This window comes from Hyalella azteca, unplaced genomic scaffold (assembly GCF_000764305.2).
Source record: "Hyalella azteca isolate HAZT.00-mixed unplaced genomic scaffold, Hazt_2.0.2 contig15802, whole genome shotgun sequence".
Lineage (NCBI taxonomy): Eukaryota > Metazoa > Arthropoda > Malacostraca > Amphipoda > Hyalellidae > Hyalella > Hyalella azteca.
In genome coordinates, this window is record NW_025945641.1 from 14341 (window position 1) to 31563 (window position 17223).

Consider the following 17223-nt stretch of genomic DNA (forward strand, 5'->3'; position numbering starts at 1 on the left):
GATGCTGTGATGGCAAGCTTCTCAAGACGTATTTTCAACATCAGGGATGAGCACAAATGAGCGCTCTTCTTAGACCAAGCAGCAAGACCCATTGAGAGAAATAGAGAGAGGGTTGAGGGAGTAAAAAAGAGAGGTAAAGAGCGCTGAAGGCGGTGCCTTAGAGTTACCTCAGATACCCACAGTCGGCGAGAGAGAGCGAGCAACTCAGTGCGAGTTTCGGACCACCGCCCTAACACAGCACCTGCTCGGGCGTCTGCCGTGCGCCGCACCCAACCGCTCCTGTCGGTCACAGGCTTCTCTCCTACCTTCGTAACCGAACGATTAAATTTCCATCGTAACTAGAGATCTTCCAGTCTGTAGAAATTCACATTGATATGCTCCTCCACATAGTGAACACAAACGGCAAGTATGAGGCCGTGAACGTCATTGTCTGCTAACGTGCATATGTGGAGCGTGCAGTCATCGTGTCCGGTCTTAACCGTCCTCATAGCCGGAGATCGCCACCACAATTGCAGTGCTCGCTCCGTGTGTGAGTCGCTCCGCTGCTAGAGCTCAGCGCTGCAGCATCTCGTTGTCATCCCGCACTTCCAGGTGAGATAAGAATTATTATTATTAACTATATTGTTAATACAGTATATATTATTTTTATTATTGTCGCTTAGTGTTCTGTTATCAATAGAAATTTGTGTAATTGGTCTCCGATGTCAAGGTTAACATAGCGTATTGATAGGAAAAATATAATATTATGTTCATAAATATTTTTTGGTTCAAGCGAAGTGTGTTTGGTTTTAGATTTGATAGAAAAAAAAATATTTGTAATAATATTCAATTTACTGCAAATAATATTGTTTTAGTCGTGATATATATCGGTAAGATTTCGTGAGCCGATATATTCATTAAATTAGTCTTAAACATCTAGAGGTCACTATTATTTTCCATAAATAAAAATATAATTGATAAGAAATACTCTATGTAAATGTGGGCCTTCTCAGTATGTATCGGTTTTAGCATGGAAGTAATTAACGCTTATATTTGAGTGATCAATTCGTGAAATAAACCGATTCACCTACATTAATTTGGGATCAAATTGCTGGGTGACACATTCAAAATACTGGAAAGTAAGAAGGCTTACAGACGATTTCCAGCAAGTCGAGGGTTTCGTAGCATGAAAACCAGTTATGTTGCAGTGAATTGCTTCATTATCGCAAGCGAATTCGGAGGTAAATACCTTTACACGACTTTAAATGTGTTTAGATTTTAAATTGAAGTCGCAAAATTGTCGTGACCAATTAGACTGTGGATTTAACCCAGAGAAGTTCAAAAAACAGTTACTTAAATCTCAGGTACAAACACCGTAGAATTTATCAAACTTGAAACCGGAAAGACATTTCACGCCGAAATACAAGAAATGTTTGTGCTCATGAGCTTTGTATAAGATGAAACTGAAATCAAAGCATACTTCCTTGTGAAGCAGCATACATCGCTTACCATCTCATCTCTCTATGAATATCGATTAGCAAATGGTAGCCTGGATTATAACTCCTAAAAAATTTTTTATTCTGATTGCAATCTCTCATCAGCCAGGCGATTTAAATTGAGTTCCTCGGCTCAACGTAATTCTTTGATATGAGGGGAAAATAATTATCATTTAAAAATTTGTCACCATAACTAATTTGTGTGTACCATATAAGTTCAACTCGAAACTACTGGTTTGTATTGATAGGTATAGCATCGTTTAAAAATTCGGCCATTCTGCTTAAGTATTTCTTTGATGATGTCAAAAGTCTCGATTTCGAATAAATGCTTCTTCCACTTAGTATCACGAAAATATTCCATACAATATCTCAAAGTGATGAGAAAATTTTTCATTACGGTAATTGACTTTTATAAGATAATCTCGTAGTTCGCAGCTCCTAACGCCTGCCTTGCGTCATTTCATCATTTAACGCGTTTGAAATAACATGACGCGAACGTGTCTAATGATGCTTGCTCATCTATATTCGCCACCAAAGTATTTGAGGTTTAATGAATAAATTGAAGTGTACTATCAAATGAAAAATTTAATATAAAATTAATTAATTATGTTTATATTATTTATATCAATTAAAAGTATGAAGTTTAATGTCAGATTGAATGAAACTTTTGAGCTCCGCCCCACATGCTGCTCTATATTGAGTATTTCAATTTGATTCCGTGCCTCCTGAGTGATCTTAAGCCAAAATTGATTTGATTTTCACAGTCAGTATATTAGCTATAATTTTCTACTAAAACAAGCAGATACAAGATACAAGGGTATTTTCGCTTGAATCTTTCGTTACAAGCCATTATTGATCGGTTTTTATAAATGCAATTAACGCAAAGAATACGATTGAAAATTATAATAATAAAAATATTTATTAACGATGTTGTGTATTTATTAATATTTGGGCACCTGAGTAAATGAACGGACAGCGCGGACGACAAATCTCGATTTCAGAATGACAATTTCTATATTTTTTAACATATCTTTAAATATGTAAATTTAAGTGGTCGTTATCGTTGAATCAGTTATATAGTTATTACACACAACTATTTAACATTATAGTACAGTTATTACACAGTTGAGGTTGAACGCTGTCTCTTATACACATCTAGATGTGTATAAGAGACAGGTCACGGACGGACGGACAGACGGACAGACGGACGGACAGACAGACAGACAGACGGACATGGCGAGCAAAATAGTGCATTTTTTCCATAAATGAGAAAATGCGCTAAAAAGAGCGTTTTGCGCCTAAAACTATCCAGTGAGATATAAAATACTTAGACCTATGAGTTCGATTTTATTAACAAATATGTTTAATGATATTTTGATGTTATTACATTCTAAGATGTGGGTATTTCAATGAGACACAAGTTTTCTGATTCCTAAGTATTGAAAGTATTTTTGGCTTTGTGCGAGCGACTCTTAATATTGTCTAGCAGCTCAGGACGTCAGTTAAATCACTTCCTATACATTTAAATTTCATCTGAAAAATTTTACACTTCATACTGTAATGAACAGTACTGTTAAACAAACTTTTGCGGGGCCACTGCATTTCTTGTTGGTTATCTTTCACATCAACGTAAGTGAGGCTTGAAATGGAGATAGAAATACTGTAAATGGAGAGTTTAGACAAAGTTTTGATAGGTGAGAAAGAAGGTATGTTTGTGGACGAGGAAATGTGTGGTGGGTGAAGAAAAATATTTGTCGGTCTATGAAAAAGATGTGGGAAATGAACAGGAAGCTGTAGTGGGGAAATACGAAGGTGTGGGAAGTGATGAGAAAAAGATGGTGGATCAAAAGAAAGGTGCAGTACCTGGATGAAAGGAAGGCATGGTGGGTGAAGTGGAAGTTGTGGTGGGTGATCCTAGTTGGTTAGTGAAGAGGAAGGTTTGGTGTGTAAAGAGGAGGGTACGGTGGGTGAAGAGGAAGATGTGGCAGGGGCAGAGAGAGGTGTGGCGGGGGAAGAGAGAGGTGTGGCAGGTGCAGAGAGAGGTGTGGCGGGTACAGAGNGGGAGAGAGAGAGGTGTGGCAGGTGCAGAGAGAGGTTTGGTGGGTGCAGAGAGAGGTGTGGCGGGTACAGAGAAAGGTGTGGTGGGTGCAGAGAGAGGTGTAGTGGGTGAAGAGGAATGTTGATGAGGCGCAGGTATGGTGGGTGTAGAGGCAGTAGAAGAGGCTCGCTGAGATTGGGATGGTCCCCTTTAACTTGCTTGGTTTTGTGTTCACAAAGCGACGCTATCAGAAAGCATCAGGCTTCTTGTGTTGGCAATGACTCCGCGCTGACTTTCAGTGTTGAATCCGCAATGACTGAACATAACCACTCATTGGAAATGTTTACTCATTGTACATAATTGAAAGATGTATTCATTCAGAACCCAAATGATGAATTCTTAATAAATTTACATTATTGATCTTTTAGCGATACATTTAAGTATTCGTTGGACAGATTTCAGGATAGTTTTGTTGCGCAAATTGTAGAATGTCGCTGGGAATTTCAACCAAGTTGAATGCGTTACAGTGAATGTGAAGCCAAAGAGGGATTGAGGGATTACATGAAGGTGAGGGATCACAAGGAGGCGAGGGATCACATGGAGGTGAGGGATCACATGGAGGTGAGGGATCACATGGAGGTGAGAGATCCCAAGGAGGTGAGGGATCACATGGAGGCGAGGGATCACATGGAGATGAGGGCGATGTAGTAGAGGAGAGCAGCACGGCTACATTTACCGAGGTTTATGGTCACGAGGCTGGTCAAGGGATCGAAGAAAAGAGGAAGTACATCGCGTCAGCACTGAGCTTGCTTACGGTCATGATAGAGCTTACGAGACTTTACTATCTTCGGGAGCACGAAGACTGTGAGACTGCAGGAATCAAGTATTATAATCAATGGCTTTAGAGCAGTGCCATGTTTCAGTCAAATGATTTAATGCATTCTATATTATGCGAATTTTAGCGTATCTGATTTAATTAATTTATGCTATGCTGAAGCAAAAACGTGCAATGATTATTTGAATTAACGTCAAAATTAAAATATACGATCAATGGATCTTGACCTTGATTTAGGCATGAAAGAAGTAATTGCAATGAAATTTAACATTGCCAATTAGTGATAAGAGATTATTCTTGGTCATTGACTGGATTTAGAATTAGGTAAGTCGTTATATTTGTCTTGTCAGCGTCTTAATTGATCTAAGGCATGATAATCAGAGTCATAGGAAGATAACATGGAGCTCCTTAGAGTAAAAAGACTCCGAACATCCAATCGACTAATCGATGAGACCGCTTGACGGTCATGCAAACTCATCGACTGAGCGTGTTTGTGCCGACGAAAAGTAAGTTAATTGGATCGCAGGTCTAAAATTTTATTTAATAAAAATTTTAGGATGAACGTGGCAGCAGTCAATGCCTGATGTTTGCAGCAGTAGGTGATACTGAACACATTCTTCATTCTTCGGCCCCGTGTGTTATGGCGGGCAAAAAGTCAGCTAATTTGTGGCTGGTTTCGAGCGTCAATCGTAAACAAGGAAATTGCCGGGAAGTGAGCAAGAGTCCACAAGACTGAAGAATTGTCTTTCGTAGGACTTTCTTTGTAGCATTGAACAATCACTCACGATTGTCGACGATCGCAATTGATGGCCTTCGTTGATTGCAGGAACTGATTGTGCTCTGATTGAGAGCGAGCGGCTGCAGATCCAGATCAACCCACTTTAAAAAGAGATGCTAGAAAAGAAACAAATGAGAAAAAGTTGTTCGAACTCTGAAAGTTTAAAATTTTTGTTTATGATAGAAGGGGAATATTTTGTTGGCTGATGATTTAAAATATATCATGCAGTGGACTTTTTATTGTTTTATGAGGAAATTTATAAATAACAGGAGAAAAATACAGCGGCCATTCTTGAAAGTTTACCATAGAGGCATAAAAAAACTGCACGATGTCTCATTTGATGACAAAGACGTGTTAATAGTGGTGATTATTTGTGCAGACGTATGAACAAAGTCAGGAATAAGTAAGGGAAAGTAAGGGTCTCTTGAGCCTCAAGGAAGAGTTTGTGCGGTGCGTATGCAACTAGTTTGAGCTTGCATATTGGACTGGTATGAGCTTGGATTTGGGAACGATATGAGCGGTCATATTGAACTGATATGATCTTGCATTATGGAACTGTATGAGCGGTCATATTGAACTGGTATGATTTTTCACATTGAACTGGTCTAAACTGGCATATTGGACTGGCTCATGCTTTCATTTTGGTCTTAGAATTTTAGAAATTATACAACGTAAGCAAATTACATTATAGTTGTGAGAATACAAAAGAGTATGCATATGCATTTGTGTCAAAGCACACAATACTGACAGACGTGCATACCAATACTGCACTAGATGACCTGAACGAATTATTACGTTGTGAGCTGATGTGACGCTGAGTAATGAGCTGATGTGGTGCAGAGTAATGAGCTGATGTGGAGCTGAGTAATGAGCTGATGTGGTGCTGAGTAATGAGCTGATGTATTCCGGAGACGCGCCATACAAGCGCCGGCCAACTCGGTGAAGCTGAGACGTGGGGTTAGAAATATCCATGGTGTTGGGTAGTTAAGAGGAATTGATAGTATAGTATAGTATAGTATAGTATAGTATAGTATAGTATAGTATAGTATAGTATAGTATAGTATAGTATAGTATAGTATAGCATAGTGTAGCATACATACTATATATTATTAAAAATTAAATCCACCATGAATCCAACAATCCAGACAGTTACAATCATCGGTTGCAGTACATGTCATAATTAATCTATCGAATTACAGGTAGCATTAAATCAAAGCAGAGTGCAGATTATAGAGTAAATAAGGCTCGGATTTTTGCTAGACCAAGGGGAGACTCAAGATGAAATTTCAAACTCATAAAATATAACTCAGTACTCACTGTAGTGAGTGGCAGAGCGCACGTTTTCTCGTCGACAAAAACGCGAAATCACGGATGGACAGACAGACGGACGGACAGAGAGACGGACGGACAGACAAACGGACGGACAGACAGACGGACGGACAGACAGACATGGCGAGCACAATTGTGCATTTTTCCATAAATGAGAAAATGCGCTAAAAAGAGTTTTAGGCTTACAGGAATATCTACTCCGGCAGTGCAGATCTGTAAGAAAATAATTAAATTTTAGCTCACATTTAAGACGGGAGTTTTAGATGGAATTTAATATTTTTATGTAATTCTTTTATATAATTGAAAATTTTCCTGTTTGGGGATTGAATTTATTCCATACAAATTTTAACATCTTACGCATATATGTTCTGAATATTTATAAAAACAATTATTTATTATAGAGCAACGTTCATGTTATATTCCTCAATATCAGAATATAAATCCGATATTTATGATCTGAATTGACGATGATGTTCCTGTAATAATTTTTGCGTGTGTCCAAATCGAAATAGACAATAAATTTAAAATTCCTTTTCCAATTTCAATTTTTGATCTTGAAGCAGAAATATAATGAATTGATGTTGCAATTTGAAGATGCGGATCTCTCGCCGGACGAAAATTACTTTCAAACTCATATATAAAGAAAATTTATTCTTCTCTAAACGGTTACTTATGTTTTTATTATGAATTATTTTATATTAATTACAAGTTATTAATTCGCTGTAGACGCAACGAATAAAACAGCGCCTTCGATCGGAACATGTTTGTGCAGAAATTTATTTCATTACCCCCAGAAATTTGGCCTTTAAATTAAAACAATAAATCGTTTTCTACACTCCACCAGCTTCAGGTTTATGTCAACTACCTACAGTGCATTGCATTACTAGCTAAGGTGCTTGTACCTAATGAATGCACGAACAAACCAAAGCTCTGTAGGGTTGTAAAGCAAAGCAAGAGACAGAAGCTTCATAGGTTCTAGAGCAAAGCAAGAGACAAGTCGATCGCCGATAAAATCAAATCGATATGAAGCGGCAGTATTCTTGACATTAGGAGCCTGCGATCTATACAGTGTCCGATCTATACAGTGTCCGATCTATACAGCGTCCGATCTTACAGTGTCCAACAACGTCCGAAAAAATCATGGCTTCATTTCTTGTCTCATTGCCATTATGAACGGACCATTATTGAACAATTAACAACTAACAGATCTTGATAAACAGCGACACAAAGAATTGCTGAAAATATAAGAATTCGCACCAAAAATATTCATGTTGAATAACAAAGTAAAAAAACATATTTTTTCCTTAATCTCATGCAAATCCCAAAGTCTGTTTTGACTGGCCTATGAGCAATGTGATGATATGCGCTTGAAAATTGATGTTGAATCGAGATGCATAAATGGAAGTGAAGGCAGAGGCTGTCTCTTATACACATCTAGATGTGTATAAGAGACAGGTATAGCATCGTTTACAAATTCGGCCATTCTGCTTAAGTATTTCTTTGATGATGTCAAAAGTCTCGATTTCGAATAAACGCTTCATCCACTTAGTATCACGAAAATATTCCATACAATATCTCAAAGCGATGAGAAAATTTTTCATTACGGTAATTGACTTTCATAAGATAATTCGTAGTTCGCAGCTCCTAACGCCTGCCTTGCGTCATTTCATCATTTAACGCGTTTGAAATAACATGACGCGAACGTGTCTAATGATGCTTGCTCATCTATATTCGCCACCAAAGTATGTGAGGTTTAATGAATAAATTGAAGTATAATATCGAATGAAAAATTTAATATCAAATTGATTAATTATGTTTATATTATTTATATATTATTTTTATTATTGTCGCTTAGTGTTCTGTTATCAATCTAAATTTGTGTAATTGGTCTCCGATGTCAAGGTTAACATAGCATATTGACAGAGCTAGGCAGCGCTACTTGGAAATGTAGCGGCGCTACCGCTACCGCTACATACTCTAAATGTAGCGGGCGCTACCGCTACGGCTACACTCACTAGATTGTAACGGGCGCTACCGCTATCGCTACAGTAAAATGTAGCGCGCTACATTAGCCGCTACAATGGCCAAAATTATTGGAAATCTCTAAAAGTATAGTATAGTATAGCATAGTGTAGCATACATACTATATATTATTAAAAATTAAATCCACCATGAATCCAACAATCCAGACAGTTACAATCATCGGTTGCAGTACATGTCATAATTAATCTATCGAATTACAGGTAGCATTAAATCAAAGCAGAGTGCAGATTATAGAGTAAATAAGGCTCGGATTTTTGCTAGACCAAGGGGAGACTCAAGATGAAATTTCAAACTCATAAAATATAACTCAGTACTCACTGTAGTGAGTGGCAGAGCGCACGTTTTCTCGTCGACAAAAACGCGAAATCACGGATGGACAGACAGACGGACGGACAGAGAGACGGACGGACAGACAAACGGACGGACAGACAGACGGACGGACAGACAGACATGGCGAGCACAATTGTGCATTTTTCCATAAATGAGAAAATGCGCTAAAAAGAGTTTTAGGCTTACAGGAATATCTACTCCGGCAGTGCAGATCTGTAAGAAAATAATTAAATTTTAGCTCACATTTAAGACGGGAGTTTTAGATGGAATTTAATATTTTTATGTAATTCTTTTATATAATTGAAAATTTTCCTGTTTGGGGATTGAATTTATTCCATACAAATTTTAACATCTTACGCATATATGTTCTGAATATTTATAAAAACAATTATTTATTATAGAGCAACGTTCATGTTATATTCCTCAATATCAGAATATAAATCCGATATTTATGATCTGAATTGACGATGATGTTCCTGTAATAATTTTTGCGTGTGTCCAAATCGAAATAGACAATAAATTTAAAATTCCTTTTCCAATTTCAATTTTTGATCTTGAAGCAGAAATATAATGAATTGATGTTGCAATTTGAAGATGCGGATCTCTCGCCGGACGAAAATTACTTTCAAACTCATATATAAAGAAAATTTATTCTTCTCTAAACGGTTACTTATGTTTTTATTATGAATTATTTTATATTAATTACAAGTTATTAATTCGCTGTAGACGCAACGAATAAAACAGCGCCTTCGATCGGAACATGTTTGTGCAGAAATTTATTTCATTACCCCCAGAAATTTGGCCTTTAAATTAAAACAATAAATCGTTTTCTACACTCCACCAGCTTCAGGTTTATGTCAACTACCTACAGTGCATTGCATTACTAGCTAAGGTGCTTGTACCTAATGAATGCACGAACAAACCAAAGCTCTGTAGGGTTGTAAAGCAAAGCAACAGCCAGAAGCTTCATAGGTTCTAGAGCAAAGCAAGAGACAAGTCGATCGCCGATAAAATCAAATCGATATGAAGCGGCAGTATTCTTGACATTAGGAGCCAGCGATCTATACAGTGTCCGATCTATACAGTGTCCGATCTATACAGCGTCCGATCTTACAGTGTCCAACAACGTCCGAAAAAAAGTCATGGCTTCATTTCTTGTCTCATTGCCATTATGAACGGACCATTATTGAACAATTAACAACTAACAGATCTTGATAAACAGCGACACAAAGAATTGCTGAAAATATAAGAATTCGCACCAAAAATATTCATGTTGAATAACAAAGTAAAAAAACATATTTTTTCCTTAATCTCATGCAAATCCCAAAGTCTGTTTTGACTGGCCTATGAGCAATGTGATGATATGCGCTTGAAAATTGATGTTGAATCGAGATGCATAAATGGAAGTGAAGGCAGAGGGGTTCAATAGATGAAGGAGGGGAGTGAAGGCAGAGGGGTTCAATAGATGAAGGAGGGGATTGAAGGCAGCGGTCGCTACACGAGGGGTTGCGAGGGCGAGCCACACCCTCCCGCGCGCCCCTCGGAGCGGCTCCCCAGGCCGGCATCGATCCAGGTGTGTCATTTGTTCGTATGTCTGTGCGACGCGAGCTAAAGACTGTACGACGTGTACATGGCTGTACGACGTGTACATGGCTGTACGACGTGTACGTGGTCGTGCATTACGGCGCTCGTTCGTGTGCACTTGCTTGGCTGCAGTACGTTGTGTTCATAACTGTGCATTACGGCGCTATAGTTCGTGTGCACTGCGTAGACAGTAAAAGTTCGTGCAAGGCTGTGCTCTTTAGTAAGAACTTCATTGATAATGACTCCACGGTCGGGCAATAGGGAACAGGTCCGTCCACTTCGTTGTAATGGGCGCTGCTCACGCGGTCATAATGAAGTCATATAGCTTTTTTACAACCCGAATTTCACATTTAAATCAGAAAAGGTGTTTTGTATATCGGAGGAACAAACTTTTTTATTTATTGACTTAAATGTTGTAAAAGTTCGCAATGAGTATAAGTTGAATCCAAGTTATAACTCAATTTTTACCAAGAAATGATTCCGTATCGGAATTGTTTTAGTTCACTACACTGTCTTTGTGGGATGTAAATTACTGCATGAAATTCTTAGGAGTGCAAGTCCCTTAGTCCTTGAAATTTTCTGAAGGAACAAGTCATGTGCATGCATCATGAGGTTGAATGAGTACAATGGAGAATGCTTTTGACGTATAAGCACCTTTTTGTTGTCAGAGTTGTATGTGAAGTTTGCTCTCAAAATTGTCGGAAAATGTTTGAAATGGGGAAATGTTTGCTTTTTGCCCTCGAAAAATGTTCTTTTCGCTCACAGAAAAAAATTCAAACGTTGAGTTGACGATTATTAATTTATTATACATTTATATTTTTTAGCATGGAAATATATACATTTTATCGTGCGTTTATTTACAGCAATTAATAAAAACAATTTGTCTGACAGTTTCCCTTGCAAATTATTTCCTCAACACGAACATTCGGGGTCTTCGGAATACAGACATTTGAATGCATATGACATTCGAGGGAGTTTTAAAATTGAATGGAATGGGAAGCGTTGCTTCTGCGCTCGGTATTGAAAGTCGCAAAAAAATAGAGAAGCCACTTTGAATGCAGTGTCCTTAGTGCAGTTTAAAAGTCAAACTCCGACCATGCAGTCTCCCCTTGAAATTTAGAAAAAAGTTAACCTCGGTCTAGCTTGATTGTCGAACTTTCATTTCCTTTCATTATATTCCCTGCACTCGGCTTTAGAAAGGTCACCTCAATGTATTGTTAGATACAATGAAGAATTTATTGCAGATACTGCATGTTCGGAAGCAAGCATAGCTGTGATTCGACCATGCATTCGACGTTGCGAATCATAAACTAATATGTTAAGCAAAATTGTGTTGAATATGATTATGAAGGCAATAAATCTTTCGAACGCTAGCAATTATTGTCTGACTATTACAGCTACTACAAACAACACTGTCTCACAAAGAATGTCATGCGAGAAATGTTTTAAATTCTAATCTATTTTTGAGACGTGGGTGCCTCCGCATTCCCTCTCTGATATCGACCAATAATAATAATCATTATTATACTGGAAATGCTTCATTATTTTTCGTGAACGATTTTGAGATAGTATTTTTTCATGTGCAGGTATTGCGCTATAATTCAGCCTACCGGACGTGATATCTCCCGACTACTCTTCACGCACGCAGTTCGCAGTAAACACGGTGAGTAAAGAGACTTGTTCTTGGTCGTATCCGGACACTATATATTCTGATTGAAAATAACCTTTAATCGTGCATGAGCTAACATGCACAAGAAAGAAATGTGACAAGTACCAAATGGCTCAGGAAAATAACTTGCCATATATTTACTTAAATCCACGCGACACGAAGATAATAGCTGCATGTGAAATCTATTTCGATGTACGACAAAATATGAAATGTCTGCACTATAGTGATTTTCTTATTAACATCAGAACAATTATAGAAATATATAATGGCTAGAATTTTTTGCAGAAAGGAAAATGAAACAAGGCCTAGAATGGTAGAAATATTTTTAAGCTATTAGATAGTAATGATAAGTCTCGTGGCTTGTCGATAGGGCAATGTTCTGCGCCGGGAAGTGACATTCACTCAGACTTAAGTTTTCAGCTGAAGCGGAGAGCTGGTAATTAAGAGGAAAACAAAGAAGCAACTCTAGGAGCGTTAAAAAAATCATAGACCAAACTGGTTAAATAAAATAAACCAAACATCACAAATAATTTTTATGGTTTAAGATTCTCTTCTGAAGAGAGTTTAATCACAAATATTAAGGCCAATAATTTTTATTGAGGTATTTATTCAGAGGTAAATTTAGTCAAAATTCCATGCATAAGTTGTCCGTGTCTCATCCGCTCTGTGCAGGACCCCTGGCACCACATAAAACAAATTGCAAATGGATTTTAATGATGAAACGCTCTCTATGGGGGCATTTCAACATGAAAAATGATTTTTTTCAGTATTTTACGTAGATTTTTTAAATTATTACCTGCTGGAATTAAATATTCTTATATTCAGTCATATCCAGCTATAACTCATGAAATAAGTTCAATAATTATAAATTTCTCAATTTCGTGGAACCATCTAATGTTTTTTATTATTTTTTGAAGGTTCCAAGTGGTGCCGGGGGTTCGAAGTCGATCTTCCTGCCATCACCATCCCTGGTCATCATCACCATCTCCAATTTGCCAAGTATTGATTGGTGTCCTCACGCAAAACAAGTTCAGATCAAGTTAGCTTCGAATTCGAAACTGATACGTGCTCATCGAATATCGACGCGACAACAATATAGGAATAATCGATTAGCTGGCAAAAATTGATGTAAAAGAGGCAGCGAGCTTTTGGAAATGAGGTCATCTCACAATTTTGTACATGAAATGATTTCTTGATAAAATTTTAACAAGTCTTCATTCTTCTACGCAACTTCTCGATAAACTTTCCACCGAATAGGATCATTTTTTAGGGCGTTCAAAAACTCTGTTAAAAAAAATATTCAATATGCCAAAAGTTCCCGATTCCATTCGAAACCTTGTGCTGCCGGGCCTTGGCTTATCCCTACAAGAATGTTGGGAATGGCTGTACAACTTCTTGAGCGAGCAGAGGGTGCAGAGAAAAGTGGTCCTGGTGATCGTAAGCATAGCGCTGCTGCTAGACAACATGCTTTACATGGTCATTGTACCTATCATACCTGACTACCTGAGGAAACTTGGAGCGTGGACCACTCACTTAGAAGGTGGCGACAAACAAAAGTATAATTTCTACAATGCTCGAAACTATACAAATTCTTCAGGAAATTACCTGGTAAACGATACGCAGGTGAGATATCGAATGATCCATCAGGTGGTCGTTTACGAAGGAGAAGAGGCAGGAATCGGCTTACTGTTCGCTTCCAAAGCACTCGTGCAGTTGATGATTAATCCTTTCTCGGGAATGATTATCGACAGAGTTGGTTACGACAAACCTCTAACATTTGGCCTAATTGTTATGTTTCTTTCGACTGCAATTTTTGCAGTAGGGCAATCTTACGGTTTGCTATTCTTCGCAAGGGGCCTTCAAGGCGTCGGGTCTGCATTTGCCGACACTTCGGGGTTGGCCATGATAGCCGACACTTACACCGAAGAAGCAGAAAGAACGAAAGCTCTTGGAATTGCACTGGCCTTTATTTCATTTGGTTGTCTCGTGGCGCCGCCGTTTGGAGGCACTCTGTACCAATTTGCTGGTAAGCAGGTACCATTCATCATTCTGGCATTCGTTTCCCTTTTTGATGCCGTCATGCTGAGAATCGTGATGCAGCCTATAAAAGACCAAAGAAAAGAGAGAGGAGTAGAGCACCAAGTGGGAACTCCAATTTGGCGACTCTTCATGGACCCGTACATTCTTTGCTGTGCTGGTGCTCTGGTGATGGCTAATGTTTCTCTTGCGTTCTTAGAGCCAACAATCAGCGTTTGGATGATGGATACAATGACTGTAGAAAACTGGCAAATGGGAATGATTTGGTTACCGTCATTCTTTCCTCATGTGGCGGGTGTGGTCGTCACAGTAAAACTAGCCAAAAGCCATCCGAGTTACCAGTGGCTGGTTGCGACCATTGGTTTAGCAATGGAAGGAATCAGTTGCATTTTCCTCCCGTTCTCTACCAACTACTGGATGGTAATGCTTCCAATTTGCTCAATCTGCTTCGGTATTGCACTGATCGACACTGCTTTGCTTCCGCTCCTCGGGCATTTAGTGGACACGCGTTACGTTAGCGTCTACGGGTCGATCTACGCCATTGCCGATATTTCATATTCAATGGCCTATGCTTTTGGACCGATGATCGCCGGTTCTATTGTCAGTAGCATTGGATTTGTCGGCCTAAACATGATAATTGCAGTCTCTAACTTGCTCTACTGCCCGCTCATCTTCACGTTAAAGAACGTTCATCACTACAAGCCTTTCGAAGAAGACCAGCAAATCAAAGTCAACACGGGCGCACCACCTGGAGGTAGCATGCAGACGTACACGATGCAAGACGGGCAGCAAGTTGCTGGAGACGTAAAAAATCACATGGAATTCGCCCGTCTTGCTGCGGACAACCAGAAACCGGAAAATTACGGTACGTACGAGAGCTACGAGATGCAACCTGCCGATGGCGCAGGAGCGTCGGGGGGCGTCAATGGCAACGTCTCTGACAGAAATCCCTTCCGGCAACAGCAGATGGGAAACTTCCATTACGACCAGTAAAATTTCACTGACGCATTTTTCTGGAAGAATTCGATGGATTTGTTATGGCTCATCAATGGACACGACAGGACAAACTTTGCGAGCAATTTAACGGGCATCAGCCAAACATAAATAATATGGAATATCTTGATTATCCTTCACATAAACCGAAAATTAAGACTAATCAGTTATTGCGGCTGCCTAATGGATTCTCGATCGATATTTATTAACATAGCCTTGCAACGAGCAGTTTCCAACGGCTGCAAAACCAATTTCTCAAAATAACTTAACTATTTACACACTGTTTGAAAAACGGTGAAAAACGGTCCCACTGGCGTTCTAGTGGCCGGTCGCCCCGTGAAAATAAACTGTTTTGCCGTTTTTATCAGATGTTTTTCGGATTTCTAGCGTTAAATTAAAATAAAAACGGCGACAAGGTGTTTCTTTTCACGTGACAACCGGCCACTGAAACGCCGGTAATACCGTTAACGTTAATTTTTCTAACAGTGCACAGAGAAGGCATTTATAGACTCGTATCGTTATGAAACATTTCATTTTCGTGCAATAAATCCATAATATTGATGATCTTTGAGATAGCGCCTTAATATATCTTAGTGTCTTCTGTACTCGAGCATATTATTTTTGTAGCTTTGTGCGCTGTGAGAAGTTTCATAATTGTGATTCGATTGTTTGATTGAACGTGACAGTCTTGTTATCCTTTTGCGTATATTATGTAGAAAGGGAAGGCAGAAGATATTCGTCGGATTCACGCACAAACGAGAATTAGTCAAATAAAAAATGTTGAATCGGTTGGACATTGTACATTTTACATTAAATTCATTGTACAATACATCGTCACTAAACATGATATTCACACTGATACTATCTTCATTTTCAATTTATGCAGCTCGTTAGAATCAAGGAGAGATTTCGGATCCAAATTAGTGATCATAAGTTATTAGAGTATTCGATTAAAGAACTGTTTTATTCTGATCTTAGTTTCCACGTAGACTTCTATGCCACAGCCTGTAGGCCTGAGTCCTGTGGCTGACAGAATACAATCATATCAGTACTCATTAGGAGACTTGAGAGCACCAGTGTTTCATAGCGTTAAGTAGTGTTATGTTATCCTTCTAAAACTGATGAGAGCCAAGCAGCGTGAGTGTGAAAACAGAGAATATACTTCGTTGAATATCAACATGCTATCTCAAGGCGATGTGTTAAGCATGTATCGCTCTACAGACGAAGAAGTTTATAGTTTCAAAATAAATATCGTGCGATAAATTGTTAATATAATTTATCTGATACCAAAATTGGTGCGAATCGTTACTTATTCGCATATAATTCGTTCTTTTAGCATCAATCATTATTGCAACATTTCGAGTTTCGTGGTCATCTATAGGAAATTTGATTAAATGGGAACAAAACGAATAAAATTAATATACTCCACAAATTATCACCTATATTTTCGAAATTAAATTTAACTGCTTTAAATGTTTTCTCTTTTTATTGAAGGCTTATGTAAATAATTGTACAAATAAAATGTGTTATGTGGCTTGTGGAACGTTGTTGACTTATCTTGGTCTAAATGTTTATTTTGTTTAGCGATTTAATGAAACTCGTCTTTCTTAGATGTTTGTCTTCGGTAGATAAATGCTCTTAGAATATCAGCCTCACCCGCTCTAGAAAGTTTTTCCACCGAACAGCTACAGTGTTGAAGAATTAATACATTAAACAAGATTCCATTGTTAACTCAAAGGAAAATTATGAGACGCTAAGAAGCAATTTTGCATGTGGGGAAATTATGCCAAAAAGGTCGACACATCGTATCGACTGGCAATTATAGCTAATGCTGGGAAGACCAATTAAGGAATTATGCACATTAAAGTCCTAATTTTTCTGCAAATTTTTCTCGCGTTTCTTGAAAAAGACGCCAATTGATTATTAAGGCTACAATTATTGTAAACATTTAAACAAAAAATATAAGGTAGTTTTTGATTCACTGTAAAACATTGATATCTTTGCGAACTAAAGACGCTCGTTACTCATTTGCCCTTGCTCATCTGTGCGTATTCCTGAATGCTCAATTCGGTGCAGTGTCCTCGAGATTCATCACAAACATCAAATTTACGA

General features: G+C 38.3%; 1 protein-coding gene across 1 annotated transcript; it reads left to right on the forward strand.

Annotated features, from left to right (window-relative positions):
- The first annotated feature begins 220 nt into the window (after positions 1-220).
- On the forward strand, positions 221-15444 carry LOC108671368 (vesicular acetylcholine transporter). The gene is made up of 3 exons (XM_018158899.2): positions 221-591; positions 11999-12075; positions 12999-15444. The coding sequence occupies exon 3, from the start codon at positions 13387-13389 to the stop codon at positions 15109-15111; it is 1725 nt and encodes a 574-aa protein (XP_018014388.1). The 5' UTR covers positions 221-591; positions 11999-12075; positions 12999-13386; the 3' UTR covers positions 15112-15444.
- Positions 15445-17223: the final 1779 nt, after the last annotated feature.

What these genes read in the sequence shown, in the direction of transcription:
- LOC108671368 (XM_018158899.2), top strand. Translation starts at nt 13,387, where the DNA reads ATGCCAAAAGTTCCCGATTCCATTCGAAACCTTGTGCTGCCGGGCCTT.